This window comes from Coptis chinensis, chromosome 3 (genome assembly GCF_015680905.1).
Source record: "Coptis chinensis isolate HL-2020 chromosome 3, ASM1568090v1, whole genome shotgun sequence".
NCBI classification, from domain to species: Eukaryota; Viridiplantae; Streptophyta; class Magnoliopsida; order Ranunculales; family Ranunculaceae; genus Coptis; species Coptis chinensis.
In genome coordinates this window covers 10,446,786-10,474,522 of record NC_141458.1, presented here as the reverse complement: position 1 = coordinate 10,474,522, position 27,737 = coordinate 10,446,786, and the positions used below count along the sequence as shown (strand labels likewise).

The window sequence follows — 27,737 nt, the reverse complement described above, 5'->3', positions numbered from 1 at the left end:
AGATCTGTCAACTACTAATCACTTGCATCATTGCAAGTGCAGTCTGATGCACCATAAAGAGATCTCAGACTACCAGCCTGTATATTTATTGCATGGAGTGGTGCTCCCTATTATCATATTGCATGCCTGGCCAGAACAGAGTTTTAATTGGTAAATTTCAGTATGTTTCTTACACACAGGAACCAGAATTAGTGGATCTCGCATGCAACCAGTCAACCACTACACATGCAGATCTGGGGCCTAACTCATTTTCAAATTGCCAATACCAGCATTTTGGTAAGCTGGATGCAAGTATACATAAAATCTGGCGCACACTTAAAGTAAACACCACTCAATTGAACACATCTGGATCTTGTAATTCGGTGCCAAACTTTCTCCAACTATAATGGAAAGTACAGTAGTTAATAGTTAAAGATTTCTTCTAGAAATGATTTCTTCTAGACCAGATGAATTCTACCCTTGGGTTTATTCACACTGACAACATCATCTACGACCCATACTAATTTAACCGATCAAAAAAACAATTACCTGAAAAGTACATCCAGAAGCCATTGTGCAACAAACCAAGGGAAACAAACATATTGAGTAAAAACTTTAAAAAAGTCGTCAAGCCGACAACAAAAGATAAGTTATAAGATAAGGGGAAAGAGAAGGGCCAAGAAAGGAATACTTCCCGAATATGTCATATTTAATCAAGACTTGGAATAGCACACAACACAATAACTTTTAAAATGATACACACCACCTCCACCCCAAAGCAAGCATGTCTAAATCAACACCAATGGTAATTGTTCACGGTCTGCAGGAAGGGAGCAAAGGCCCATGACATACAAAAGCGAGCACCACATATATAATGATCAAGAGGAGGACTATTGCTGCGACTCTGTAAATAAAAACAAGTGAGAATAAGCCTTAGAAAGTGGTGGCATGAGAGTTAACATGATAATTCACACTCATCAAACGTGTCAGATATATATCTTTGGAATGTATATGGATGGGGAAGAGAGAGAGTATAATAGATCAAAATGGTTAGGGATTAGAGTACATACGTGAGCTTGACATTTCTCCACCACACAGAGTTTTTGAATCGTCGAGTTTGCTTTCTAAAGCGAAATGTGTTTCCTTGCATTGTAGAAGTTTTATCAACCAGCAATTCCAATCTATCTCCTCTCTCTAAAACTTTATCAATATTCTCAATCATGACATTGCGAACCTATGAAGTTATACAACCATGGCATTAGAGAAAACTAGAACTCAGTACAACCAATAGTAAATGAAAACTGTATCAAGTAAAATGGATGGAATGCATCAAAAACTTACTTGACTCATTTCACCTTTCAACCGGTTTAATCTATCGGCATTGGGGTCATTAGAGTAGAAATCCATTTGCTGACTCAAGATTCTCGAAAACTCATCGTTCATGCCATAAGCAAGAGCAGTATGAACAGCACGGCCATAAGTCTTCACAAATCTTCCATGGATATCTTCGAGAAAGGCAAAAGGAATTCTCCCTGCAAAAAGCATACAGACGTTAGGCTACAAATTGTGACAGATAGGGACAGTGAAGTTGATCTTAGTTGACACACACACACACACACGTGTGTGCAGAGACCTAGCCAAGTTTCACAGGTATGACAACCAATTAATTCAATTTCCCCCTATTTCTAAAAGGTAACCTATGTACGTTAAGCTAAAACCCGTCTCCATGAAAGCTAGAAACCAAGATCAACCATCCAACTTCCCACTTAACTAATTCAACAAAAGAGTTGAATTCAATACTCGTACTGTCCTACAGTTTTTCAAAAGCCTTCTGAAGCTTATAACAACTATGACAACAGCCATTCTTGTGCCAACAAAATTATGGCAACATCCAAATTAATGTCAAAGAGACCTTGCATAACACCTCCACGTACTCAAATATACAGTTTCTTCTCGGGGTCTGGGGACAGTCAGATGTACAGAGATTTTGCCCTGGAAGCAGAGAGGCTATATTTGCTAATCGAAAAGCCACATACCACCTTAACGCCTCGTCTCATAAAGAGGAACGGCCTCAAATATGCCTTTGGACTTTTTCAATGTTGACGCAATAACTAGAACACAGTATTTGGTTAAATGAATGTAGGGCCTAACATCTTGGCCATTATATCCCCAGGTATTACAAACTATGTTGCTGGCTACTTCCAGCATAGAAATTGTAGATTGGCACGGAAGTGCCAGGCAGGGCATGGGTACGAGGCCGTTGCCCTCAAGACGTTTAACTTTTATGGAAACTCCTTATACTTCCTGTTTTTTTTTCATGTAAGCCTACGTATCTTTGGATTGAGATTAGTCCATGTAACTCTACCCATAATTTTCAAACATGGTGGAATTTCTGTGACATTGGGGGTTTTCTCCTTGTTCTAAAATTTTCACAGTATTCAGCTTTTTATTACTTAGCTCATATCTGCTATTCCAGCTTGATAGCATCTCACAGACGTGGATTATGTATTCCTAATGTAGGTAACAACGGAAAGATAAATATAAGTTCATTCAAAGAGAACATTAACATTTTCATATCTTAACCAGCCATGATCATATCCACACCAGTGATGTCAAAAATCCACTTTCACGGCCGCTTATGAAAACGTCAAATAATAGAAATACAATCCCTTGAACACCTGAAAATTCCAATGATACGAAAAAAATCCTCATTGCCTCCAAGTTACAAACCTATAGTCAATATTAAATAGGCTTTGTATTACTATGTATGGGCATGGTGCCAAGTCATTGAACACTAATAGGTAGGTGAAACGGACTAGCATTGGGTTAGTGTGGAAGGAGTGTGCTGACAAGGACATCAATTTCGGAAGTGTGGTGGAATGTTAGGATCCTAAGTCAAGTAATTAGCTATCCACTCCTTGGCACAATGTTAGGGATGATAAGTAATTAGCTTTCTACTCCTTGACAGTTCAGGCTTTTGAGGAGTTTTAAAAACTTCGAACAAAAAATGGAGCTACTATGCACTTTCACATTGAATTAGCAGCTTTAAGTGATAGACCATTTTCTTTTTTTACTTGGGCTAGAAACTCATCAGTTCTAAATAAAAATAACAATAATAAATGCCCAGCTTTTTATTTATCCAACAAAAAGTTTAAAACTTTATCCAACAAAACATATCAAATTTAAGACCATTCATTCATACATTTCATAAAAAAATGATAAAAATAAGACAAATATAAAAGGGAAGTAATGAAACTTACTTCCAGCAGCATCATCAGCCATACAAAGAACAGAAAGACCATCAGTTCTTTTAACATGGAATATAAACCGATCTTGTGAATACGAAACATTACTATCATCATTCCCAGGTATCTTCTCCAATATCTGTCTAGCTATCGCGCTTGCGTTTGTTGACGTGGCGCTAAATTCAGCTAATATAACAGATCCTCTAGCAACCAAAGCATACAATATAGCCATATTCTCTCTCTCTCTCAATGGATCACAGTATTACCAAAGTATTAAGATTTCATATTGGGTTTCTGGGCTTTGAATTGTTTTGACAGTTTGGCTAAATTTAGAGAAAAGAGGATCTAGAAAACAGGGGAATGTTTTTTTTTTATCTTTGTTGAGCTGTGGAAGACAGAGAGAAAGAGGAAGACTTCAAATTATTGTTATTTTTGATCGAATACTTCTGGGAGTTCCAAAAGCTTCCTACTCCAACTGGACTGCTACACGTGTATAGGCGAGTACGTGCACTCTTCTAATACTCAAGTTTTGCTAGATAATCTTCTTTATTATTAAAACTGAAATTTGACAAATTATATTAGTTCTTTACCAAAAAAAACAAATTATATTAGTTCTGAATCTCTGATCTGTCTATGCACAAACTTTGATGTCATCCAAGTAGACACTGCAACACCAGGAAGACAGAATTTAGTTTATACCTTGTACCGTTGTACGAATGTGGATCGTACTTGGTTTTCACAGTCTTCTTATTGTACTTTAAAAACACGGTGATCGAAAGGCGGATGGGACCGTTCAAGGTTCTCTCAGCGTGCTACAAACGAAGTATGGCCACCGAGGCACCAATGAAATGTTGGCCTGCATGGCTACATTGAGCAATGTTTTTTAGGCCCGCTACAGAGAAAATGTAATGGGGAATTATATTATTTCCCTAATTTTAAATTGCTTTTCTTTAGGTTTTGAATTGAGTATTGAAAATCGTAATCTTAACTGTTTGTATGTTGGAGTTTTTTAAACAACTTTCTCGTCCTGTGCTCCTGCCCTTTTAGATTTTTCCTTTTGGATGTTTTTAAATTTTGACAGCAACTAGAAACGTACATAACTCGAGCCCAAAGCAATTTTTATTTTTTCAAATAATAAGCCCAAAGCAATTCTGCACAGGGCATGGCATATTCCTCTGGGGCGATAGGTCTTGGCAGCCCATCCAAATTCTTGCAAGACCGGGCTTGAACAATTATCTAATACCAAGCACTGTTCTAAAAATCGGTCTAGGCGGCCGCGGGCGTCCAAATTCTTGCAAGACCGAGCTTGAACAAAATGATTAAATGTCGAAAAATAAAAGCCCGTAAATGAGTTTAAAATACTTAAGTCTAATGTAAATTATGTCACTATAACAAAGATGTTTTATAGCCCTTCAACTTTTTTTTGAATTATGGTTTTTTCTTTATTTTTTTGTAGTATAGTATTATCCTATAATTTTAGGAGTCCTACGACCTTAAATTGTGTTGGCACTAGCAGACCCCACCCAGAACATCGATACTCAAGCTTAAATTTTCCAGTTTTTTTCAAGTCTATCCTAAATTTTAGGAGTCCTAATTAAATATTGGGCACAACATAATTATATTGGGCACAACATAGAATTCAATACCCACACACACACAAAAAAAAAAACACAAATGAAACCGAAAAAACCAATGAAAACTGGTCTTCTCTTGCTTCTAAAAACACCCCCTTTCCAAAAAAAAAACTTATTTTCAAATGAAACCGGAAAAACCAATGAAAACTGGTCTTCTTCTCTTGCTTCTAAACAGATTACACATAGGTGGCTTGTACAATAACAAAGGATTGGAACTGTAGTTGATCAGGTATGCTTGCTTCAACGCAAGTGTTTTTCTCTTTCTTTGTTGGTCCTTCAATTCTCTCCAAAGCCCAAAGTGCACCAAGCTTCTAACTTCTTTCTCCTCTTCATATCCCCATCTCCCTCTAAAAAATTAATACTTGCTGAATCAACTATATTGCTGCACCACTTATGGTAAAATTAACCAAACTGAAGTGTGTTGGAAAAATACACACTCTTTATATTTTTCGAAATAAAATTAAGTTAAATTACCTCGTTTTCAAAAATTCCAGTGGCCCGATTTACATGAATTGGTTACAAATACACTCAACAAAATCATCATATCTTAGGTATGCAAATACATTTTCCTCCATGTACAGTTGAAGTCATACGCTTTGCTCAGATCAAGTAACCTGCTGGCCATGGTACAAGAAACGAGTTTTACCCTTGAAAGAGGGAAAATACTTTTTCATTACGAAATTTTTAAGAGAGGGAGATGACGATATGAAGAGGCCGGAGAAAGAAGTTAGAAGCTTGTTATGGGGAGAAGCTAACTGTGTTTGGACACTTTGAACTTTCGAGAAGAAAGAAAATAGAGTAAAAGAAGAGAGAAAATGACACCTGCGTATTTTTTGTTTCGATTATTTTTTTATTTTATTTTTTGCCACGTGGACCACATAGTATGTGACTTTTAGGTTTGGGTGTGTTGGATCATGTGGTGTAGACTGTAGTGGCGCCCTATCTTTTTTACTCTGCAATTACATTCAATCAATTGAATTTTATCAGAAGCTATTCCATTTTGTTTTTTTTCGATGATACGAAGCTATTCCAAATTAGTTTCTAGTTTTAATGGGCAAAAGAGACCTAGCCAAATAGACATTTAAATTTACATTTTTTTAATTAGATCAATTCGGCCATTCAACATCTTTTTAATTTTGTTTCGTATATATTCATTAGAAACTAAACAAACCGTTGAAACTTTTAACTGGCCATGTGGACAACATGGGGATAATTATGTAAATTTTGTTATCACTCCTAAATACAGATATGTTTACTGTACAGTGTTGATTCTTAAAATTGTCCTTCCGTATTATTGAATGGTTTTATAATATAAATTCAGTTTCTAATCTTGATCAGGTTTGACTCATCCAACTCGCAACTCGCGGGAGGCAATTACACGCCCAATACGTAGCTGAAGCCGACATGGCTTTTAAATCTATTGTTATTTTACTTTTGTTGTTCACCCTTTCATTTAGTTGTTCAATTTTTGTAAAGGAGGGGGAATCAGACAAGATTAGATGTCTACTGGCATTTAAACAAGAGATCCAAAACACCCCTCAATTAAATGGTAAAGTTGTTTTCAATTAAAACAAATACATTTATATCATAAGACAAAGAAGAATGTGTGGAGTCTTTGAATGTAAGGGAATCAGACAAGATTAGATGTCTACTGGCAATCGGAGGTTGCAACAAGTTATTCTTGATGTAGTTGGGGGTGCCCAACATAAAATATGTTTTTTTTAGGACAATGGCAAATTTGTAATAATTTTTTTTTTTTTAGTCTGCCAAACACAAAATGGAAGGTGCCCATAGCGAGTACCAATTTTAATTACGGATTTAAGGCAAAAACTAGGACTAATGTCAGCAATGTAAATTTATATTTATATATATATATATATATATATATATATATATATATATATATATATATATATATATATATATATATAATTTTACAGACTTCTTCAATTGCGAAAAAATATTGTGTAAATTTAAATTTTTACATGTAAATGTTCATTGTCATATGTAAATACAAATGTATATACGTAAAATATTAAATATTGTGTAAATTTACATAGGTTAAAAAAAAACTATGTAAATTTATGTTGTCATATGTAAATATACTAGAAATTGCCCGTGACTTTGTCACGAAGCTTTTAAAAATAATTGTTCTCCTAATTGCACTTAATTGTTACGGTATATGAGATTATAGATGATGAACATTTTTTTTTGGATAAGTATACATCTTTATTTTACTTTACCCAAACATTGAAGCTCAACTAACCACGATCAATAGAATTAGGCAAAGAGTTAATTTCCAACTTATGTTCTTTTAAGTATTAAAAATTGAATAATGCTCCTTGTCACCCTAACGTTATTATACTTACATGTTCTTATATTATCCTAACATTAACGTTCACATGACTCGATGTTTATGCTCCTTGTCACCCTATATGCCTAATATACGTGCATATATATTTAGTTGTTGTTTGTGACTATGCTTCATGTTATTTGAATCCATTTCATACCCTGCTCGGTTGAGATACATTTGACTACTGTAATATCAAATATGTTTGTAGTTCAACTTTAAAATTAAAATTTTCACTTGGTAGTAATAGAAATAAAATAACATATTTTTATTTATTTTTAATGGAAAAATAAGGTAGATGAAGTTTCTTTTTGGTACTGAATGATTTTAGTTAATATATAATTATAGTGTATGGTATTAAATGGTATGAATTGGCTCAAGTTATTGCTATGTACGGTTGTATAAACAAAAGGCAAGGTTTTAACACGTTATTTGAGGAGTTTTTTTTTTTTTTTGCATAAAAAAGAGACAAGGTTTTAACATATTTGAGAAGTTTTTTTTTATTATTATTATTTCAGGTTTTCAGTCCTAATTAAATGTCCAGGACATCAATTCCTAATTAAACAAACTCTTATTAAATTCTTTTTTAAGTGTTTAATTCCTTATTAAATAGCAATACAAATCTTGAGGCAACGTAAGAAATCTCAGGCATCACATTGCTTTTGCAAGATTTAATCCAGACCACCACTTAGCACCTGTTGTGTTATGTTATATTGATATAGGGGTGTAATAAATGCCCTCAAGCCCTCGGCCTGGCCCATGGGAAGAAAAAGCTCTCAAATTTAAGCTCTCATGCAATTTGAAGGTCGGGCCGACCCTCACATTTTGAGATGAAGATAAGGGCCAAGATGTGAAAGCATAAGGGCGGCCCTCAGCCGGACCCTCAAAGGCCCGCATTAAGGCCTTCACAACTTTTCTATGTAATTTTATTTATATTTTGTTAAAAAATACATAATTATATAAATAACAAAATGAAAATTATGTTTTATATAAGTTAGTGTTTTGTGTAGGCTCCTCCAACGTTATATGAAAAATCTAGTTCAAAATAACAAATTGTTCCATTGTCAGGATATGAACCCGAGTCACTTCTCCATGTATAAACAAGAATAAAATAGAAATTAGAGTGATGTGATATGATCCTTGGTATATGATAATGAAGTTTTTAATCAACTTCAACTAATCAAATACTACACCTGTCACACCCCAAATTTCCAGAAATTAAAAATAGAGAATTTTCCACACCCTATTCCATCTTCTGAAAATCCAAGATGAAACAAAACCCTAATAACCCATTATCAACCACGATATTAAAATATGATATCAAATTAAAACCAAACGAACAACTCTTAATGTACAAATTCAAGAATTTACTAAACCACTCTATTACATCTGTTTCAAATCAAGACTTTATACTTCATAAAACTTATACCAGTAAGACTCCAAGAGCGAATCCTAATCAAGCGTCTTCATCCGTTGCATTCCACCATCTATGTTCTCAAGAACACACCCACGTTGCAAAACAAAGCAAACATGGGTCAGCAAATTGAATTTGATGTTATGAGTAGACTAACAACAAAATATATATAATAACCTTTCAAATTAATAAATATAACATTACCAACTATTTCAACTTGGAAGACAATATAGTTCCATTTTCCAAAACGGCGTGCAGTTTCTTCCCAAGTAAGATTTCAATCCCAATATACATTTCCAAGATAACTCACAACAGAAATACCACTTATTACATACACATATGATAACTTAATTAAATATTGGTTTGATACACATTACCTTTAAGCCAACACGTCGTCTCAGGGTAGAATATTTACGTCCCTGCATAAAAGATTAACAGATCCTACCCTCCTGCAAAAACAGAGTTAGACAAAGACTATAAAAGAATTTATCTCAGCCACTCAAATTTCCATTCATAATCAAACCTCATTTAACACATTGAAGTCTAATTAATACAACATAGTTCGTCCCGCATATTCGGGGAATACTACTTATCATACCACCTATATCAAGGGTAGTCATTCACATGACATCATTACGTCATAAAGTTTCCAAGTGCATAACTATATATCTCAGACTATTACAAGTCATTAATGCTTTCATAATAACATATCATTTTAGAATCATTCCACAATCACAGAAAAGATCACAAGCATTCAATAATATTATTCCCATTCACACTTCACATCCATAACCTCACACAAACCACCTCTATATTTATTTGTAAGAAAGCATATACATCATAATACATAAATATTTATAGGTAATAACTCACTCATACGTAAAATCAATATTTCACTTTGCTTATTAATTATCTTGTTGACTCATTTATAAACAGACTCAACCCAACCTTTAGTTCCTACTCCACGATTTGCACTCCACACATTTGCCAAATCACACATACACGTGTGCCTCTCTCCCACCGAGTATTACTATATCACAGCCATCTCTGGGCTTTCCATACACATAATCACAGCCTCTTTGGCCATAAAATCTCAGGTCATTCATGGCACATTCAATGAATACCTTGGGTCATTCCCGCCACATTCAATGAATACCTTGGGTCATTCCCGCCACATTCAAGAAATACCCATCATAACACTAACGGGTCATTTATGGCACATTCAATGAATGCCCTGAGTCATTCCCGCCACATTCAAGGAATACCCAAACCTACATTCCCGTACATTCAAGGAATACGACTAACCCGCAAGGTGAATACCTTAGTTCCTCTCTAGGGCAGTCCAAACTATTGGGTCATTCATGGCACATTTAATGAATACCCATCTATCACATGACATCACAAGTCATAATATTTCATTACCAAATCCTGAGGCGTGGAAAGTTCTAAAGATGTGGGCGACACATTAAAATATTATTATCACTTATAATTATACTAGTATTACTTATGTCAAAACAGACCACACATGCAGAGAGTCATTTTCGCGCGTCAAGGCAAATTAAGCACTTAAATATCATTGAATGTAAACAGACTTATAATCAAACAAATATAATTTACATAACCACACTCATATACACAATATCATAAACAAATAGTTCATTAGCCCAAATTCAAGTCCACACACACTAATGTCCAAAACAGATCCACATATACTAAAGTCTATATTCATATACAACTTCTATCTCACACATATATATTTATGTAGTCTCAAAACAACAGTAATTTCTAACACAATCACATAGTTATCACACAAACTAATATATATATTATAGATATAGTGTAGTGTAGTGGCTGTAATTTTGCTCAAAGCTGCCTACGTATCCAAATCTTTCAAGATTGGAATCAAGCCTTCGTAGTTCTTACCAGCCACATAGTCAATGCTATAGTTTTTCCTACATTCATCCAAATGACATGTAACTTAAATATTTAGAAACTAGGGTATGTAGACATACTTTTTCATGTAGAACTCGAAGTCCCAACCTAAGCCCATCTAGAAGAAAACTTAAGTTGAAAACGGTAAAAATTCTAATTTTTTAGCAAACTAGATTTCTGACAGACTATCTTTCGAATGACACAACTCTTTCCACAGGTGTCTAAATGCATTGAGGCTTTTTGCGTTGAAAAGCTCACACACAGAACTTACTTTCTTCTGTTTTACAAAAAAACCCAATCTCATTCTAAATGTTCGATAACTAAGTTCGAACACAGTGCGCAAAAACTGATTTCTGACGCACTATTTTCTGCCAGTCAAACTTCTAAACACCATAATTAATTCCACAGACCTCTGAATGCGATGAGGCTAATTGGAATAGAAAGCAGACTTCCAAATATTACTTTTTCATGTTTTCATAAAAATCTAGTTCAAACTCAAACTAAATTAAAACTGGACTTGAACACAGTGCGTAGAAACTGATTTCTGACGCACTATTTTCTGTCGACCAAACTTCCGGACATCATATCTATCACCACAGACCTCGGAATGCAACGAGACCAATTGGGTTGGAAATCAGACACATAAAACTTATTTTTTCATGCTTTGGCGAGAGTTTGAATCTGACTCTAACTATGTGAAAACTCGATTCCAAACCAGGCACAGACCAGATTTCTGCAGTCAGAAAATTCTGACGTGCCAACTTCCGAACACCGTAACCATATCCACAAACTTCGGAATGCAACGAGGTCAATTGGGTTGGAAAGCAGACTTCCAGACCTTACTTTTTCATGTTTTCATAAAAATCTAGTTCAAACTAAAACTAAATCAAAATTTAGTTCGAAATCAGACCAGCGACAACACTTAGTATTTAATCATGAAACAGAGAAAAATATATTCATGTATCTCAATCAAACATCTCCACTTTTAACCACATATCCTTCAATTGAATAGTAATTTACTTCACATGTAGCTATATCATGTGTAGAATTAAATAGTACTAAGTAGCCACATATCTAATATCTATCTAATAAAAAGCAATGGTGTGGGGCCCGTAGGGTCTCTATCCTATGGTTGTCTTTGTATTTCACAAGTTGTGACATGGCAGTTTCAAACTATCATAAGTGGTGTGCTATTTTCTACTTTAGGTACAGTTCTACAATATCATTTTAAAGGGTAAAAACTTTTAGATTTCATTCACTTCTTCTCTTCTCAGATCTCCAACCGCCACTCTCAGACCCATGTCAAGTATGCTACTCTCTCCTCTTCTTATCTTCCTCTTCCTTTTTCGTAACAGGGTGAGATTCAGTTAGTTTATCTTTCTCTTCCTATTTCTCGGACCTAGTGCTCTAAAACATATTTGACTTCAAATTTTATCAGCTCTGTTTAACTAGATTATTAAGTTTTCTAGATTATTTTCTCTTTGATATGAAAATCGGACTTGAGAACTTACTTGCTTGGAGTTCTTTATTGGTTAACTTTGTTTTTTGTGCACGTACAAGGATTTGGCTTTGCACATCTATATGACTTGAGGAGTTACAAGCTAACACTCATTCAACCTATTTTTAGTGTTCAGAATTGTTGTAGATTATCTTTTCAACTTCCCATTATGTGTATGGTAAGTAGTTACCTTATCATATTTGGAACCTGAGTCAAGTCTAGCATGGTGGCTCATTTAGCAATTCTGACTTCGACTCAAATTAAGCTTTTCATGGCTTCCAAGAATTTTTTATGCTTTCTCCTTGTGGTTCTTTATTCATTCAAAACACTGATTTTTTATTGTATTTTATTAGGGTGTTTTGGATATCACAACAACAGAAGTTGCAGATTATGTAGTTGGAGGTGTCATGGCCCTCGATGATTCCCCTTCAATAGTATCATAGAAAAGAAGGTTCTATTAGTTCTCAGTGTAGGTGCTTTGGATATGGTGAACTTTGGAGCATACAATTCCTTCCGAGTTTCACCAAAGAAACATTTATATCCATAATGAGGAGGTGCATAAAGCTTCATTTTTCGCGTTACTCTATTTTCTTTCTCAATTTACTCAATAGAGAAAACTCGGCAATACCAGATATGAGTCTGGTCTATTTAATATTTTAATTTGGCGGACAGTTTCGTCTTAATAAGACAACTTTTCGCCCAAAATATTAATATCTTTGGTGTGACCCATTCAGAGTTCAAAACTAAACCCTGAATATGCTAAGGGATATGATGCTCTGAATTCAATTCTTTTATTCTTCTATTGCCTGATTTGTGTCAAAATTGCCTTCTGCTACAATAAATAATTAGCCTTCCATCATTTATGTTATAAAAAAAACAAAAGTTGATATAAACAGTGATGTACCTTTTACTAGTTCAATTACCAAAGTAAAAAAAATTGAGTTATTTTTCTCCTCAATGAAGAAATTAAGTTCATCTTGACCTCCAGAAAGTTTGTTGACATTCCTATTTGTATGTGAAACTAAATTGAATCTCCACAGGTTTCGCTCATGCGCACTACAGCAGATGAAAACAAGAAATTTGTCGCCTTTATAGCAGAAAAACTAAACAAGTCAACGTCAAAGGTACGTGTGTGCCTTCCACAGAGTGGTATCTCTGCTCTGGATGAATTAGGAAAGCCCTTTTACGATCCTGAGGCTACTTCTACTCTTTTAAATGAATTGGAGAGGCTTGTGGAGACAAACGAAGATCGCCAGGTAAAACTAACTGCTCATCCTAAAGCATTTATTGTGTTTTTTTTTTTTTCCTTTTATGTCATGCATGGCTGTTTTATGTGTTTTCAAATTCAATTATCTCCATCATGTCTGTCATTTCCTAAAGATACTTGTGTTTATTATTTTATTAGATCAAGGCGTTCCAGAGTTTGCAAACGCATTGGTAGACTCATTCTTAAAGATAAGCCCCAATATTTCCAAAGATTTTGATCCTCTGACGGAAGAGCATCCACGATCTGATCAAGATCTTTGTGGGGAATGCATTTCTCGAAAGGATTTTTCTGGGGGTGGAACCATTTCTTCAACCCCAGTGAACTTTCCTGAAGCAAGACCAGGTTATCTTCTTTTTCAGTTTGGGAAATTTTATATTCTCTCCTGGTAAAGATATTGGAAAGATAACCTGATAAAGTTTACTCGTGGTGCACCTTTAAAATCTTTATGTTTATTTTGTGAAACACTATGATAAATGACTATAACGAGCTACTTTCACGCTTACATATATTCTTCCGTTTGTCCCTACCATCTTTTTGATTGCTTCTAATATTCCTTTTGGTGAAGAGGTGGCTGGCTGTTAGTATGTTTGTAAAAAAAAAATTTGGTCTATTTGGCTTGTCTATTTCTTTATTATTTTAGCTTCGGTGACAACAACTCTGTCTATTAAATGCATTGCTAGTACCAGTCTTGGAAGGTGGTTTGCATCATGTTGGTTGCCTGTTTAAATATTTTTTCAGTCTACCATATAACCTGGTCATGTCATCTTTTTTATTTTTTATTTTTTGTGTTTGTGCTGTGTGTAAAGAAGAAATTAGTTTCAATACTTGCCAACTATAGTGTTAATTGTCCTAACAGAAACACTACAAAGAACTAGGGAAATACTTCAACAATTGAGACATCAAATAAATAAAGGAATGCCGATAATAGGGGCTGGTGCAGGGACGGGCATATCTGCAAAGTTTGAGGAAGCAGGTGGGGTAGATTTGATAGTCATGTACAACTCAAGGCGTTTTCGCATGGCAGGGAGGGGTTCTTAGGCGGGTCTATTACCTTTTGCAGATGCAAATGCTGTCGTACTTGACATGGCTAATGAAGTATTGCCAGTGAGTTTCACCGGCACCTTATTTTAGCGTAATGATTTGATACATATTGCATGCTTTTTCTATTATCAAAAGAAAATCTGAAGATACTTGTAACCAGCCATAAAGGATTGCCTCCTTTAAAGTTAAATCCATATTCTACCAAAACCTTTGTAAATGACCTGCCCTTTATTATGGTGACTGTAATATCCTATTTTTGCTTGGTAGGTGGTTCCACCACCAAAATCTCTAGAAAGAAGATGCAAATTCAGATAAACACCAAAAGTTTCACTGGATATGTATACTTCTACTTTGATACAGGTTTTGATTGTAGAACCACCTACAAGTCCTTCCATTATCCCCTGTTTTAGCTGAAATAAATTCACAAAGTTAACAATCACAGCCTTAGGTTCAGTTGAAGGATGACCCATTTCCGTGAAACTTTAATTGTGGGTTAGTCAGGTTTTGAATCAAGTATGACCCATTTTTATTGCACTGATCAGTAATTTTTTGTTTACAAATTCTCTTTCAAATTTATATCTTCTGAAAGGTTTATAAATTTCTAGGTGTCTCCAAAATTCTGGAAACTGATAAAAGATTGCAACAAAGTTTTTATACTTGATACGTTGTGGTACACTAGCCCTCTATCAGAAGCTCGAAGGTGGTGCCACAGGTGTGGTCGGTTCATGTGTGCCGGAGGGCACGGGCAAACCCTAGTAATAAAAGAAAAAGGTACTTGAAGGCTGAAGCTACTATCATATATATAAACAGTACCTACATGATTACATGACCACAAAAAAAAAAAACGCAAAGGTCGCAACACTTTTCTTGTAGTGGCTGAATCGTTGTTTAGTGTTGGTTGTACAACTCTTTTATTTATAGTCTCGAACTCTCGATTATTAACTTATTATCAGCGGATTTGTAATATCAGGAGAGGGTTTGAAAGGATAGTGCACAACTTCGCTTTGGTATAAAAAGTTATGATAGTACACCTCTAAGATTCTAAGTCAATGAATGACCAACAGTTAGCATCTACACATGCATATACCCCACGAAACACATATTGTATGTAAAGAGAAAGGAAACACGATAGAAGTTTAGTAACACGATATGATCGATCAAACTAACAATACTTGGTTCCATCTTAAGGTTCCAATAAATCAACGAACTAAATTACTAATAGAAAAATATATATTAATCAATATCAAGGTTTTAAAGAGATACGGTTTAGAGTTTAGGCTACTCATCCGAGATTGCAAAAACATTAGTTAGAGTCTGGTAAAGAAAATCGGAAAGTGATGCCGCACCGAGGCCGCCAATACCTCTTCTTCTTCCATTTTCTTTTCTCTTTGTTTTTAAACCTAGAACTCTCTCTCCCTTTTAGAGCACGTCTCTTCTCTTTTTATTTTCTTTTTCTTTTAAAAAAAACTCTCTCCAAAAACAAGAACGAGTATTTGGTAAAACCAAAACACCCGAAACCCCCATCCCTTATTTCCAGCAACTACTAATCCCACTTCCCCCGTTTTTATGATTCTATCTTTATCTCTATCTTTATCTTTTCTTTTTATTATTATTTAATTTTATATATATTTAATAAAAATGGGAATGAAAAATAGGATTGTTATAACACCATAACAGCCTTTTTGTGACGCCATTTTGGCGTCACAAATAATTTTTGTGACGTTATTTTGGCATCACAAATATGGTGTCACAATTTGGCGTCATTTTTTTTTGTGGCGTCACTACTTTTTGTAACGACATTTTGGCGTCACTATTTTTTGTGACGGCATTTTGGCATCACAAATTTGTGACATCATTTTGGCGGCACAAATAATTGTGACATCATTTTGGCGTCACTAATCTGATTTTAGATTTTAAAAAATATATATTATTATTTGCTATTCATACATATACCCCTGTAGAACTGGCGAAGACAACAAATTTAAAAAACAAATTACTTCATAAAATGCACAAGTACACCATAATTCTTATTCAAAAATATAACATTCATTCTATCACTGTTAAAGTTCTCTAGTCACTAGTAAACAAAGTACTTACATTTTCCAAACAAAAAGTACAATACAAAAAATACATTACATTGAGCTTACAACTACCTAAAAAGAAAATTGTGTTAGAAAGTTTTCAAGTTGTTGCAGTATGGACTACCTCCATTCTTCAAGGCAACAAACAAATGTCATATACGTTGCCTATTTCATTTAACAAGAGAGTTTAGAAAGACTCACTACTAAAAAAAAACACCCTTTTATATCGGCTAAAAAATGATATGAAAGACCTAATCATATCGTTTTTTCAGTCAACTTCAAACCGATATAAGTACCCACCATATAAAAAAGGACTAAAACAGATAAACTACCAAACTATATAACTACAAAATTAAAAGGCAGGTGAATTAAATAGTTAGTGACACAACATGAAAAGACATAATTAACTATTTGGAGAAACTGTTCATATATGCATAAAAACAGATAAAATAAATGAGTAACAAAAAATAACAATACGCAAAAACGTTGACTTATTTTATGCATTGTTACCTAAGGTTCTAGCTATGTCAATAATGGTACTCAATAAAAAGGAACATGTGAAATTAGATCTAAGTAGATGTAACGCCCCAAATCCCAAACAAATATATACCTAAGATATGTGATTTTTTCTGGAAAAAAATTCGACAAAGTCTCCTCTGTATTATCGACATTTTATAAATATAAAACCTGTCATAACCTGAAAATTTAATAATAATACATCCCAACCAAATATAAAACTTCATACCTCAGTCCTAAACCAAACTACTAAAAGATACAAACAACTGCTAAAAGATACCTCAGTCCTAAACCCAACTACTAAAATAAGAAAACTATAAATATACAAACAACATCCCAAGAACCCTAATACACGTCTTATACAATGCAACTAAAATCAAACAATGATTAAATATCTACAAAGACAACCAATACTTCTTATCATAAAGTGGTTGTGCCGAGTGGTTGCCTACGTATCCTTAAAGGGATCAATCCATACGTAGTTCTTCCAAATTCTTCATATAACGTATACCTATATAGCCTACACCAAACCCCAAAATTCATTTGATACTAATAGAAACAATTTGCTAATCTTAGCAATTTACATATTAATACAAATCACGTCATGAACGTTAATAAAATAACAACAAAGGTTAAATACTTAACCTGCGACAAATAATAAGTAATATATACATAACTATATTCCTACCCTTAACAATATCAAATTCTGATTAAATTTAAGAGGATTTATGGTAGAGATTACTTGTAGGTGCCGACTAGCAAAGTCGGTAAAACCTTTAGGTGATGATACCAGAGGTCTGGGGCTCGGACCACACCAGCATCAAAGAGTTACTGATCTCATTTAAAAACAGGCTTACCAATAAAAAAAATATTGGTAAAGATTACTTAACTTAACTCCTGCGGTGCTTAATTACTCCAATTTCATGAAATTCCTTATAATTCACTTCCAATTCAACACCCCACTAAAAACCCTAGCTTGTATTGTACGAGGTGGATGAGTGTACCCTCAAAATTGTGAGAGGAAGACCAAGGAAGAGAAACCTCCCCAATTTCCGGAGAGAGATTGAGAGACCGAGAGCGAGAGAGGAGGCCGAGCGTATTCTCTCCCTTTCTCTTTTCCTTTTTTTTTTGTTCAATGTTATTGAACTTAAAGATACATGGATGTCATCACAATAAAAACATTTTAAGTAGTAAACATTAAATGACAAACTGGTCTACATATTCGAGTGGTAAGCCCCGAACTGAACCTAAATTTTGCAATAAGAAATATATACCTTGTGCAACTGACCAAACCCAATCAACACATTGTAGCCACTGGATATGTCGAGACTTCCTTAGTAGATGTGTGTCACCAAAAATCTGAATTTATAAACACAACTTGATTTTAAAATATATAACTTTCACGGATGTCATCCAAGTATTGGTAGAATCAAGTTGTACGTACACTTGTAATATGACCAAGCCCAATCAACTACATGGAGAAAATTTTCTTAATACAGACATAAATAAGAATATGAAGTACCTTGAAAAACATTGACAATTAATAACACCTATCCCTTCCAAAAGCTTAAATACACATTATCTCCTTTAGCATCCTGACCAAAAAATAAAGGATTAAAAGAACAATATCTAACCAAAGTTTGAAATCCGTAAACAGCCACTACACTAAGCATCGTCAATGAAACAACTAAACTTGAAGCAATCCAATAACAATAGACAATTTGTGCCTATTACCTCAATACCATATTTATGCCATTTAGGTCATCTTAATGCCAAATTATATAAGTTCTAAGTGATAACCTTTAGGAATGATCTAGATTTACATAGTATGAACATACTACACAACATGATCAACTGCATACTTATCTATAGATTCATTTGCGTAAAATATAATGCACACCCACGAATGAAAATGCCGCTAAAGATTCCAATTTTTGAAGGAAAAGAAGTAATCAAAAGTGGCTGGTTTCAACATTGATATGAACACACATTGAAACAAAGGATATCAAAACTAACTATAATTCTCAATCGAACAATACTAGTTGGACAATATCAATAACTTGTAATATATCACTGTAAAGAAAAACACAAACTCAATGCTTATACAGTAAACAAACTATACAAAAACCAAAATAGAAGAAAGGAAACTAGACATCAGATTATAATAATAAAGAAACATGCTTTAAGTAGAAAAGTAATGTTAGAAGTTCAAAAAACATACCTTCAAGCAACTAAAATTTTGAAAAATAAATAAAGGCTTTGGGTCCACAAAGATCATTCGATGATTTACAGGCATATTCTGATTTACAACCATATAATTATTGTTTGGTTTACGACACAAGTATGTTGAGGCTCTCGACTCATTATGTAATTGGCACTAGTTCAAGTGAGCTAGATAGTATCCGAGCTAGACTGAGCTCAAGTATCTCAGTTAGTCTATTGTTGTAGGATGGTAGTCGATGAGTTTCAATATTTTCAGGTTCGAGTGTTTGACTTGTTTTAGACGTACAAGATTTAAAATATGTTCATACTCTGCGCATATCATAACACGGTCGAGTTGAGTTTGAGCGAGCTAACAAAGGGACCAAGCTTGAGTAGCTCTACTAATTTACCATCCCTACCTCTAAATGAGCAGAGTAATCTCCACCTAATTAATGTAGATTATTACATAATACAGAGCAATCTCCACCTAATTAATATAAACATTTAAGTTGCAGTTCAAATAGTTACATTTTTTTCATAATACCTACATGTGCACTAGCTTGAAAATTGTATAATCGATCCAAAATTGGATATATGATTTGCAGCTCTAGGTTCAAGCAAAGTGATTATATAGTTCAAAAATATTCCCAAATATAGAGTATAAAACTCTTCAATAGAAGTACATAACATTGAAATTTTTTCAGAACTATACAAAATCCAATTCCACTTGCAGTGCCAAACCCACAGTGAAGCAAAACCCCCCAATTCAGTGAATTTCATAACACCAAATCAATTTATAAAAATAACTCTACGAATCAAAAAATACAAAAAAAATTACTTGTTTTTCGGTTTCGTTTGCTATTTCTTGAGCTTAATTGAAAACCCCAACAACTGATTGAAGAAAATTTGGGGGAAATTGAAGAAATAGTTACCTTGAACTCTTGTTGTCCATGATCCACAACGAAACCCACCTGAAAAATTGAGAGGGCTACAATGAGTGGGAAGATCATTGAACGCTTGAGAGCAAATAATAATAGAAGCTTAGCTTCAAACTGATCGACGAATATGAGTTTGAACTTTTCATGTTCGCACAATCAATTTTCCATTCTTCTACTAAAAGCCCTAGGGCTTATTTGAGAAGTCAAGTGTAGACAGAGAGTTGAGATCGAGAAGAAACCGAAGTCTTTTGGGTGTGACGCCTCATGTGCGAACACGTGCGTTTGTTTTAATTTTTTATTAGCTAAAATATTTATACCTTTGACGCTTATATGTCGTCACTATTTTTTTCAGTATTTTCTTGAAAAAAATAAAACAACTTTTTGATTTATTGTGATGCTAAACACCGAATATTGACGCCTAATTGGCGTCACAAAATTTCTGATGCCATTTTGGCGACACAAATCCCCAAAAGCCTCTGTCACAAAAATACAGTTATGGTGTAGTGTTCCAAAAAAACTAGAGAAGTTTGACCAACCCGACCCAACTCGAATTGGTCGGGCTAAGGCTTGGGCTGAAAATTTAAGGACCGACTAGAGCTTGGTCTCGGGCTCGGGTTATATCTCAACCCGACCCAATCCGCCCGAGTTCCACCCTTATATATATATACTAGATTTTGGACCCGGGCATACGCTCGGGATCTATTAAATATTTTGTGTGCTTAAAAGGCTTTACAAAATGTCACATACAAATTTTCGAATCAGAATATATTTTTATTGAAAATAAACCAAAATACGTTAATGAGCAGCGATTATGGTGCATAAGTACTTGGGAACTAAGAGATCAAATTGAGATAGCCTCTTCACTTTGTGGTTTAGGATATTAATCCATAATTTTCAAATAAAATTACCTCAAACTTGATCTAGCTTGTATAATAGTTTTCTTAGATTTATAGTAATTTAGTGGCAAATTAAACACAAGTTATTCTACAACCTACAACACCACATCATATTTTTGGTCTCATATACATTTCTTATTGATTCGTAGAATACATCGACACATAAAACCTAAGAACGAAACTTTTGAATTTTATCATCTTACATATTTTAGCCAATTTATTAATTAAGTACATTAAACAAAGTCAAGATTGAGAAAACCTATTTTTTAAACGTGATAATTAATTTATCGCGTATCAATTTAGCAAGATTATACTGTAAATAAAGAGTTTAAGAGAGTAATTAATCAAACCCAGCCCTCTGGGCCAACCCCTCAATTCTCTAAAAAGAAGGTTGACCAGGTGAGGGTTAGGGCTTCACAATTTTAGCATTGGCCCTCATAAGCTCGCCCTTCACTACATGAGAGGGCGGCCCAACCCGACCCTCAAGTCATATGGCCTTCATGGTTTGAGGGTCGGCCTGGCACGGCCCAGCCCGTTTTACACCCCTATATAAATACATATTTACATATGATTATGTCAATCAGGTTTGTCCTTAAGCCGAAATTATTCATGAAGATTTGCCATAAAATCGAAATTATTAGTGAATATTGCTGACGTGAGCCTAGTTTTATCCTTGAGCCGAAATCAATTGGGCTCATGTCATAAAATTGAAATACATTTTGCTATTTATGACAAACCTTGAGCCGAAATTCAATTCGGTCTCGGACTTATTGCGAAACTATTATTGGGCTGTAATCCCTGAATACTATATATCAGCTCCGCTAGAACAAAAATTACCTATATCTACACTATATATGATAGCCGGGTCTTCCGAATACCCTTCCCAATATTGAATAGGCAATTTAAGTTCTTCTTATTTATTTAATTTAGAAACACCTCCCTCACTAAATTTAGAATAAGCCCCACTTTTATTAATATAATTTGAACAAGGTCTCTTTTTTATTAATAATTTAGAAACACCTCTATAATGTCACTTAAATTAAATAATTACCCCCATTTTCCACATTAAAATTAAAACAAACCCTATTTTATTATTGATAATTTAAAAGAACCTCCCTAATATCACTTAAATAACATAATTATCTCCCATTTTGTTTAAAAATAAATAAATAGATGAGTCTCTCCTATATAATTACAATTACCATTTACAATTAGAATCCAAAAAAACCATACTAACTATCGATATCGAGGGACGGGTTTCAAGACTTAAAAAAACCAATGCGTAGCAAGGTTTGCATACTTGTCTAGTAAGTAAACAGAGAATCTCTGGCATCACCACAGTTAGCGTAATTCAATCATGTATGTTGAGCCATGGTTTTATGTGTAAGAGCAAGTCCAATGGAGGGCTGCTAAAAGGTGCCACATATGTTTTTTAGCAGGCCCAGCCATATTTAGCAGTCCAAAACAAAAAAAAATCATTCTAATCACACTTTTTAGCTCGGGAGACAGACGGTGAAGTTTTTGCTGTCTGTACGTTAAATTGAAATGGACGGCATAAACTCTGTCGTCTGTACACTTCAGACGCTATAACGTACGAATCTCTTCTCAATTCATCACTCTTTCAATTCCTCATTCAATCCCTCACCATATTATTAAGACTCCTTCAATTCCTCAATTCCTCACCATATTATTAGGAAAATAAAATAGAATAGAACATTACCAGAACATTAAACATGACATTAAGAACATTAACAAAACATTAAACAGAACATTAAACTGGACATTAACATTGTTTTATTATTAAAACTTTTTACAAAGAAACAAAACATTAACATTAAAATAGAACATTAAAACAGAGGATCAATCTTCATCCTCATCATCTTCATCTTCATTTTCATCATCTTCATTCTCATCATCTGCCTCATCATCTTCATCTTCATCAGTTTCGTCATTATCCTTTTCATAACAGTATAGGTCTCGAAGCCACTGGTAGGGCAATCCAACCAGTGAGGCCATTCGGGGAGAGCCATGAAAGCAACTAAAGAAACGAAGAAATATGTGAGAGGAGACATTGTTTTTTTTAGTTAATCTCATATAGTTTGAGGATGGTTTATATAAGCAAAAAAGTTGTACAAACAAGAAAATTTAATGGTGATTAGCAAGAAAACGATAAAACTTAATGGTGATTATTAGTAAGAAAACGATGAAACTTAATGGTGATTAGTAAGAAAACGATGAAATTTAATGGTGATTAGCAAGAAAACGATGAAACTTAATGCTGAGCAAGAAAACGATGAAACTTAATGGTTTTCTGTACATAAATTTTAGTGGAAAATAAATTTCTTGGTTTCTCAAGTTTGCCAGGTATAGACGACAGAGTTTTTGTCGTCCATCCATTTAATTAAAATGGGATACGGACGTCATAGTTTCTGCCGTCTGTACATAAATAACAAACAGACGACAAAAACTATGTCGTCCGTATCTCAGAACTTATTATGGCAACTGCTAGCCAAGGTCTTGACTTTAGCTGGGGTTTTGGCTCATTCCAAATTTAAGACCCTTTTAGCAGCCCTATTGGAATGATGTTTTTGTGGTTGGGGTATTATATTTGCCTTTAGCAACCCATATATATAGCCTCCCATTGGACTTGCTCTAACCAAGTTTGTGGTAAACGTGGGAGAAAATTTCATCTGCTTGTTGCGAGGGAATTGTGAAAGTAGGGAATTAGGATGGAGCTCACTGGTAGAGAAGAATTATATTATACTTATTCCTTGTGTACGACAAAAAGGTGTTTCTCATAGATCAGCTATAGCACTTCTGAATGTAAATCATAAGGCATGGCTCTTGAAATTGACGATGTGATGCTGCAAATATGCAAGCCTTTTTTTTTCCTGCTGCATTGCACCTTTGATGAGTGATGACTACTATATTATGTGGATTCGATCGCGCCTGTTAATACACTTATAAACTTGTTGATTATATATGCTTATTATATAGTGGTCGAATATGGTGGAGTGCTATTGTACGAATGAAATTCGTTATGATATATTGCGCCCATATCATTCTCAAGCATCTGACGCCTCATGATTCAACATATTTTCCATAACACGTTACCAAACAAGATCCTCAATATAAAGCAGAAAACCACCCACAAAAATAACCAACATTATCACGTACTGCTCAGTGCTCACTGATTCCTCTCACCCTAGTCCCTACCAACCACAATTTTCTCTTCACACATTACTACGTTAGTACATATTTAAAAGGGGAGTTCCCCTAGCTTCAACTCCCCCACCACCATAAAAAAAACCTTTGAACTATACAATTAAACCATGGCTAGCAACATCTCGGCTATAGCTCTACTATTTCTCATTTTCATAGCAACTTTCACAAGTGCTTGTAACACATGCAAAACCAGTTCACCTCCATCAAAAGTTTCTCCTTCTAGCCCTCCATCTGACCTCTTCTGTCCAATGGACATATTGAAGTTGGGTATGTGTGGGAACTTACTGAATAGCGGCTTACGTAACTTGGTTGTTGGAGGTCAACCTTCTAGCCAATGTTGCGCATTGTTTGATGGTTTAGATGATTTAGGTGCAGTTACATGCATTTGTGAAGCTCTTAAGGCCAACTTGCTTGGTATCAACATACAATGGTCCGTGAGCATTAAGTTGCTGATTGACACTTGCGGGAAGTCTATCCCTCCAAGCTTCAATTGTGCCTAGAAGGTTTTGTTATGCTAACAAGTTCATTAATGTAGTGTAATTTTCAATGTCAAAATTAGAACCAGAATTGTGGAGTTGTGTATTGTTAGTGTGTTGTTGCTGTTGTCGAGTCATGCAGGATTTTGTAGTGTCTTGTTTTTGGGAGAAGGGAGGGTATTTTAATTTGTTCATTTTAAATTATTGTAACAGCGTGCCTAGCTAAGGTCAGTACGATTAAATGCTTAATCTCCACTGCTGCTATATGTGGCAACGGATTTTGGAAATTTTGCTTGGTGTTACGCAACTTTAAGAACTCGTGGTCTCCTGGTTTTTTTTTTCAGGCAAAATGTGAATATTATATATAATAATAATAAGGTTACAATAGGGGTTAAGCACCACCCGGGCTGGATTAAGTTCCCTGATCGGCAGTCTACAAAATGACAGAACAGTTTGCTTTGCAGTAACAGTAACAACCTTCAATGCACAGACTACTTTGCACGAGACTTGCATAAATTAATAAGTGAAATTATAAAAATAAAAATTTTGAGTACACTACCTACGTGATGTACTAACTGTTCCGGCAAGGTTGCCACGTTGCAGCAGCAGCAGCAGACTTAAAGTTGAATAACACGAGACATTGTCACGTTGGCAGCGTCTTGGCAGTCACTCCATGCCTTTTCTAGGTCCAATATGTTTAAGCCTTTTCTATGGAAATTGAGGTACAAAATTCTCTTATATCTGGATTCTCTAAGCTTCCAAATTTAAGACCTTTTTAGCAGTCCTATTGAAATTGGACTTGCTATTACAGGTGCATATAAGCCAGTCTGTTAGAAACATTGCTTCAAATGTTGAGAACAATTTAATCATGTCTCATGTTAATAGTAAGGACGCTACATGTGTAACTGTTGCTAGTAAGAAAATAATTTTATGGACTTGATCCAAAGTAAAAAAACTACATTTTCGACGAAGCTTTTAGTCCCATATGGAAAGAGACTTGATGCACGAGGCGGTAGTGAAAGAATAAGAAGGGAGATTTAGCTTCAAAGAAATGCATCATTGCGCTTGGGGCAATGACGCAGCTAGTGAGGTCTAACCGAGGCGCGTCAATTGCTGGTTGAAAACTATTTCCAAACCCCCTCTTTGGCCCGGGTTCATCCTAGTGCCATTGAGAATTTTTGGAGGGGCTCCCTCTAAACAAGCAAGGGTAAAGCCCCATAAACCATGTTTCAAAAAAAATGCAGTTGCCACTTCAAAGTAAGTGACTCATGAACACGCATAGCATCTGTGAATGTAAACTTACTATGGAACGTTTTAGTTCACAACCGCATACGGATAGCATAATGGACCTACTACTGCGGTACTGTAGAATTTCTGCACCGTGCAAAATCACAAGTTCACAACCTCAAAAATAAAAATCCAGTGCCTGAGTGGTCTCGTATAGGAGAGGGGTGATAGAGCAAGCACAGGTGCAGAACCACCAAATCAAAAAAATCCTCTTCCCATCCAATCTTTAACTGAGAGCCACAACCTTCACATAGAGAAATCCTATTGATTTGATCTTAGAAGTTGGAACAAATTTGAGCCTCCACTTTTCCTTCATGTGGAGACATAATACAAGGCAAAGAAAGGTAACAATTTTTTTTTTTTTTATTTTAGTTTCTTTCGAAAACTCTGATACATCATAAATACCGAGGTAAAATTCTGAAGTTTAAACATTCCCTGGTAATATAAAATTGAAATGAAACAGTAAGAAATTAAAAAAAAGGTTTAGTTCCTTGGCAAATACTTGGAACTTCAGATTCAATATTTCCCGACCTCAAATTCAATTTAAAAGAAAAAATAAATACTTAAATGTGCCGAAAGTTATCAGACCATTCATTTAGTTTTTGCCATTATTTTTCTTTTCTCTGCCCTTGTAAGTTGTAACCTTCTCTTGCAAATAATACGAAATGGAATTACCCTTTACAGCAAAACTGTTTAGCTAAAAAATAGAGATATTAGACCACCATACCAAGAAACAATCGGGTCCAATACACCTGTGTAAATTCCTTCTTCAGAGGGTAAAATAAAAGACGAGAATATGGTTTTTCGCGTGCACGTACACACAAACACACAAAAGAGAGAACCATATACTTGAAGGAAAAAGGAGTGTAAAATGAATATCCGAGTGGACGGACTACTAGAGGTACTTTATGATCCAATCAAGTGCATCGTCACGGATTAGAAAAATTCCAAGAAATCCAGCCCACTGATAACAGAAACCAGTCACGGACGTATAGGGAAGGAGAAGGACACATGCAACACACGGCGCACATCACTTTCGCCTTTCCCTCCGCCAACTCACATACCTGCTTTGCTGTACACTTCCACTAAATTACAATATAAATGTCCATTCTCTCAATCATTTCTCTTTCTCTACGCTCTCTCATTTTCTTAACTATGCAGGTGGGAGCATACGATGCAAAATTTTGTTCTGGATATATTCACCCTCATTGCTTTCGAGATTTCCGAATAGTTGCATGTATATTGATTTTTAATCGCTTAGATAATACTCGTTGTAATTTGTATCAAGATATGCCTACATGTGTATTGCAATGCACATCAACGGTAACTGTTACAGTGTCGGCTCCTCAATAATGCGAGTTGGGCAATTGCCTAAGCCGTAAGGCCTCGAGTAAATGAAGGCCTCAAATTTCAAACAAAATTGCAAAAATCCCTTATAAAGTGGTAAGAAAATCTCTCTCGTTTTTGGACAAAAAAAAAATCTCCTATAAAAGAGGTGATAAATCTCATAAAATCCTCCTTAAACATAACATAGACAATAATTTCTATTATGTTAAAAAACATTACTAAAATACCTCAAGTTTATTGGAACTTTACTTATATCGAATTTCCAGTAAAGCAATAAATATCTAAACCACCAAATCTTCTCACTTACTTTCTTTACTTATTAGAGACTTATCAAGATCTTAAGTACAAAATAAAAATATTTTAAGTAATTGTACTATATAAGAAAATTTTCAAAATATTGAAGAAAATG

The 27,737-nt window shown here is 34.7% G+C and overlaps 1 protein-coding gene, 2 long non-coding RNA genes and 1 other non-coding gene across 4 annotated transcripts; 2 read left to right on the top strand and 2 right to left on the bottom strand.

The window, feature by feature from the left end:
* Nucleotides 1-561: 561 nt before the first annotated feature.
* On the bottom strand, nt 562-3,706 carry LOC147507853 (vesicle-associated membrane protein 711-like). The gene is made up of 4 exons (XM_086600520.1): nt 3,240-3,706; nt 1,321-1,511; nt 1,050-1,213; nt 562-883 (listed from the first exon to the last, which is right to left on the bottom strand). The coding sequence occupies exons 1-4, from the start codon at nt 3,454-3,456 to the stop codon at nt 793-795; spliced, it is 663 nt and encodes a 220-aa protein (XP_086456646.1). The 5' UTR covers nt 3,457-3,706; the 3' UTR covers nt 562-792.
* An 8,792-nt stretch (nt 3,707-12,498) lies between these two features.
* LOC147507852 (uncharacterized) lies at nt 12,499-14,452 on the top strand. Its single transcript, XR_015216251.1, has 3 exons — nt 12,499-13,308; nt 13,458-13,661; nt 14,176-14,452. It is a non-coding gene; the product is annotated as an uncharacterized LOC147507852 (long non-coding RNA).
* Nucleotides 14,453-18,230: 3,778 nt separating this feature from the next.
* On the bottom strand, nt 18,231-20,326 carry LOC147507851 (uncharacterized). Its single transcript, XR_015216250.1, has 3 exons — nt 20,092-20,326; nt 18,480-18,552; nt 18,231-18,316 (listed from the first exon to the last, which is right to left on the bottom strand). It is a non-coding gene; the product is annotated as an uncharacterized LOC147507851 (long non-coding RNA).
* A 5,423-nt stretch (nt 20,327-25,749) lies between these two features.
* On the top strand, nt 25,750-25,909 carry LOC147507850 (U4 spliceosomal RNA). Its single transcript, XR_015219601.1, has one exon. It is a non-coding gene; the product is annotated as a U4 spliceosomal RNA (small nuclear RNA).
* Nucleotides 25,910-27,737: the final 1,828 nt, after the last annotated feature.